Here is a 3,562-nt window from a genome sequence, read left to right on the forward strand (position 1 = left end):
GATCTTGAGCATCATTTCCCAACAGATCCATCATTTTGTAAGAAACTATCAACAAGACGTGAGATGTCTAATAATGAAGATCGGTCTAATAGTTTTGGATGAAAGTCAAAAAAAACATGTCCCTCTCTCCCTTTGTATTACTTTCATTATTTGGGATTGAGTATTGATTGTTGTGGTAGATGATGTCATTACTAGTCATTACGAACTATTTCCGCCTAATCTTAATATTGGACATATTTCGAATTATTCAAGTTTTGCAAACCCCTAATCAGTGATCAATCGACAACAAAATCACCAATTAGACTCGGATGAGAAGCACGCACAATGAGCAATGATCACTCCACTATGTGATCAATTGATTTTTTGCCAAGTGACCGTGCACGGTTCACCTCGTGGAGTCGTGGTTGAAGGATGGTAGGTTGGGCAATAGGTCAAGTGGTCGACTGCTAGTGTGTGTAACATTGAGAGATTGAAAGTGATGCGAGGGCCAAGGACGAAAGGGAAGCGTGACTTATGATATTGAAGTGTCGTTTCAGCAATCGAGGCAGTCCATACTCGATAGAGAAAGTCGCCGGCTAATTTTTCTTTTTAAAAAAATTAGAAATTGAACCTACTATAGAGTTAAAGAACTTTGAGTTGTGCTGGCCCCATCTCGCCCACTAGCTGGGCCGACTCTACTAATCATACTTCTTTTTTCAAGAGTGTAACAAGGACGTTACGTGGAAGGCAACTTTATCTGTCTCTCTCTATATGTATATCTATTTTTTATATAACATTTTAAAGTATTTCTCAATCATTAAATTATGGTTTTATATCAAAGATTGAGATTAAGGTAGTAATTTAATTACCCAACTCTAGGGGTAGCTTTGGTAGAATATGAAGATATAATGGTCACGTTTAAAATGTTGGGGTTTTGTTGCTAGCTACCTAACATGTAGCTACATATTAATTCATATGTAGATATTTCGATAGCTAATTAATTAAAAGAAGTCAATAATTGTGTAGTGGGACCACAAGACAAAAAGACGAAAGACCTTTATGCCTTATGGGAAAAGTATCCCAAAAAGAAATTTTAATCTTAAATTTTAGTGTGGGGAAAAAGAGATATTAACAAAGACACAGACATGGACATGGTCATGGTCATGGTCATGGTGGGGAACAAAGTGCTTACCACGTTCAGATACTAAGTAACCGTTTACTTAAATCCTTACATGTAAGCGTTTGCTAATTGGAGTCAATTTAAGTGTAAACGTTTGTTAATTTCAGATATTTGTTAATTTGCATGGTTTAAAATAAAGAAATGTGAGGTACAAATACATAAACAAGACTTAAAAAGTGCAAAAAGTGTATATATATATATATATATGTATGTATAAAATAAATTAAAGATTTTGGACATATTTCTAGTATCTTTGTGAAACGTCGACATAGGTGAGTCGGACGAAGGTATTCATTCTCATCGGAACACATGAGTCCAAAAGAATCCATGGATTGGCGAGCCAACCAATGGGAAAACAAATTTAAGGATGGACTTTATAAATTCAACCAATCAAACACCAGATAAGGCATGGCCATGGGACCCTCTCCACCCCAATAACCCATGCAACTAACCAAGACTCGTTATAAAGTATCACCAGATGAACCACCAAAAATAGTGCAGTGGGTCACACCCTGAAAACATTATAATTCTTCGCACATCCAAATTTTTCTGCTTAATTTGCAAGTCATCTGATGGTCTCGTCCGAGAAGAAGCTGGCAAATGCTATGGGAGGCAAGACGGCAAGAGCCTGTGATAATTGCATAAGAAAGCGTGCTCGATGGTATTGTGCTGCTGATGATGTTTTCTTATGCCAATTTTGTGATGCTTTGGTTCACTCAGCGAATCCATTGGCTCGTGGTCATGAAAGGGTTCGTCTGAAATTAGCTTCTGTAAAGCTATCTTCCATGGAGATTCTACCACCAACATGGTACCAAGGTTTCACAAAGAAATCCCGAAGCCCTCGTGGCAAAAACAGCAACAAATATGGATCTCATCGAATACCAAATTCCAACGAAACTCGTTTGAGCTTCAATTCGATTCACTTAGTCCCAGAGATTGGAAGTGATGAGTTGATCAATGCCGTAAATTCCGACGACCAACTTCCCTATCAAGTCCCCGTCTCTGACCCCTTTTCAGACGTGCTTTGTTTTTCTGGGGACTTCAACGAGATGCTGGTGCCTATTCAAGCTGACACTATAACTCCTTCAGGCACAAAGCATGATGAATCTGAAGTTCCATTCGATATGAATAGTTTGAACGGATTAGTACTTCCATCAGATTTGGAGCTAGCCGAGTTTGCAGCTGATGTGGAGAGCTTATTAGGAAAGAGTCTTGATGAAGAATCATTCAATATTGAAGCACTAGAAATGGTAGATTGTAGATTAAATGTTGATTCAGAGAGAGTGAAGGTTGAAGAAGATCAGTTGCAGTGGGAAGCAGCTGAGATTGAGATGATGAAAGAGCCATTCCAGTTGAGTTTTGATTATGATTCACCAGTAACATGGGAGGAGGAAGATGATGAGAAGGTGGCAGAAAATAGAATGGGCATGGTGGTGCAAAAGGAGGATGAAAAATGTGTAGTTGGTGATGATGGTAATGTGAATATTGTTGATGATACAGTTAGTAAGAACAGTAGGAAAATGTTAAAACTAGATTATGAAGGAATCATTGCTGCTTGGGATGATCAGAGATCTCCATGGGCCACCGGTGACCGGCCTGAATTGGACCCCAATGATTGTTGGCCCGACTGCATGGTAACTCTACTTGACTGCACTTCATTACTTTTTCTCTCCATTACTAATTTGTACACACATGCAAGGATTTTATATATAATATGAATTCATGTATATATATATAGTAAACTTACAATGAATAAAAATGCAGCATTCTGATGATTGTGGAGATATCGGGATAATGATGATGATGGGGAAGCTGACAAGGTTAGATGGAGGGAGAGAAGCGAGGGTGTCAAGATATAGAGAAAAGAGACGAACAAGGTTGTTTTCGAAGAAAATAAGGTACGAGGTGAGGAAACTGAATGCAGAAAAGAGACCTAGAATGAAAGGAAGATTTGTGAAGAGGGCAAGTTTTGCAGCTGCTACTGCTTCTGGATTTCCATTGCTTAGTACATAGAATCTGTGTACGTAATTAATTAGGCCATTCTAATTAAGAATCATTTAATATATATTACCAAAATTAAGTTCAATAATGAGTTGAAGAACGCAATGCTATTCTTGCAGTTTGTGTTGAGTACTCGAGTTGTTGTATCATATCGATTTGTGCTCTCTCTTGGCATTGATATATGTTGGGGAATTTGGTTTTGTGGTTTGTCTGATAACTTGGATAATCTTTTGGATTGTGAATGCAATCACTTTCAATCCTATATTTCGATCTTATAAATGTCTTAGGTTAATACGAAATTAGTGTTGGGATAATCTAGAGGCTCTAAGCTCAAAGCTAAGAGGGCTAGGAGGCTCTGAGCTTAAACCTCAGAGGACATAGTGGCTCCGAGCTTTGTCTAAG

At 38.1% G+C, this 3,562-nt stretch overlaps 1 protein-coding gene across 1 annotated transcript; it reads left to right on the plus strand.

Annotated features, from left to right (window-relative positions):
* Positions 1-1,631: 1,631 nt before the first annotated feature.
* Positions 1,632-3,360, plus strand: LOC112525128 (zinc finger protein CONSTANS-LIKE 16-like). The gene is made up of 2 exons (XM_025135095.1): positions 1,632-2,793; positions 2,924-3,360. The coding sequence occupies exons 1-2, from the start codon at positions 1,732-1,734 to the stop codon at positions 3,170-3,172; spliced, it is 1,311 nt and encodes a 436-aa protein (XP_024990863.1). The 5' UTR covers positions 1,632-1,731; the 3' UTR covers positions 3,173-3,360.
* The last annotated feature ends 202 nt before the right edge of the window (positions 3,361-3,562 follow it).

Source organism: Cynara cardunculus (assembly GCF_001531365.2).
Source record: "Cynara cardunculus var. scolymus isolate 2C chromosome LG 13, CcrdV1, whole genome shotgun sequence".
NCBI lineage: Eukaryota > Viridiplantae > Streptophyta > Magnoliopsida > Asterales > Asteraceae > Cynara > Cynara cardunculus.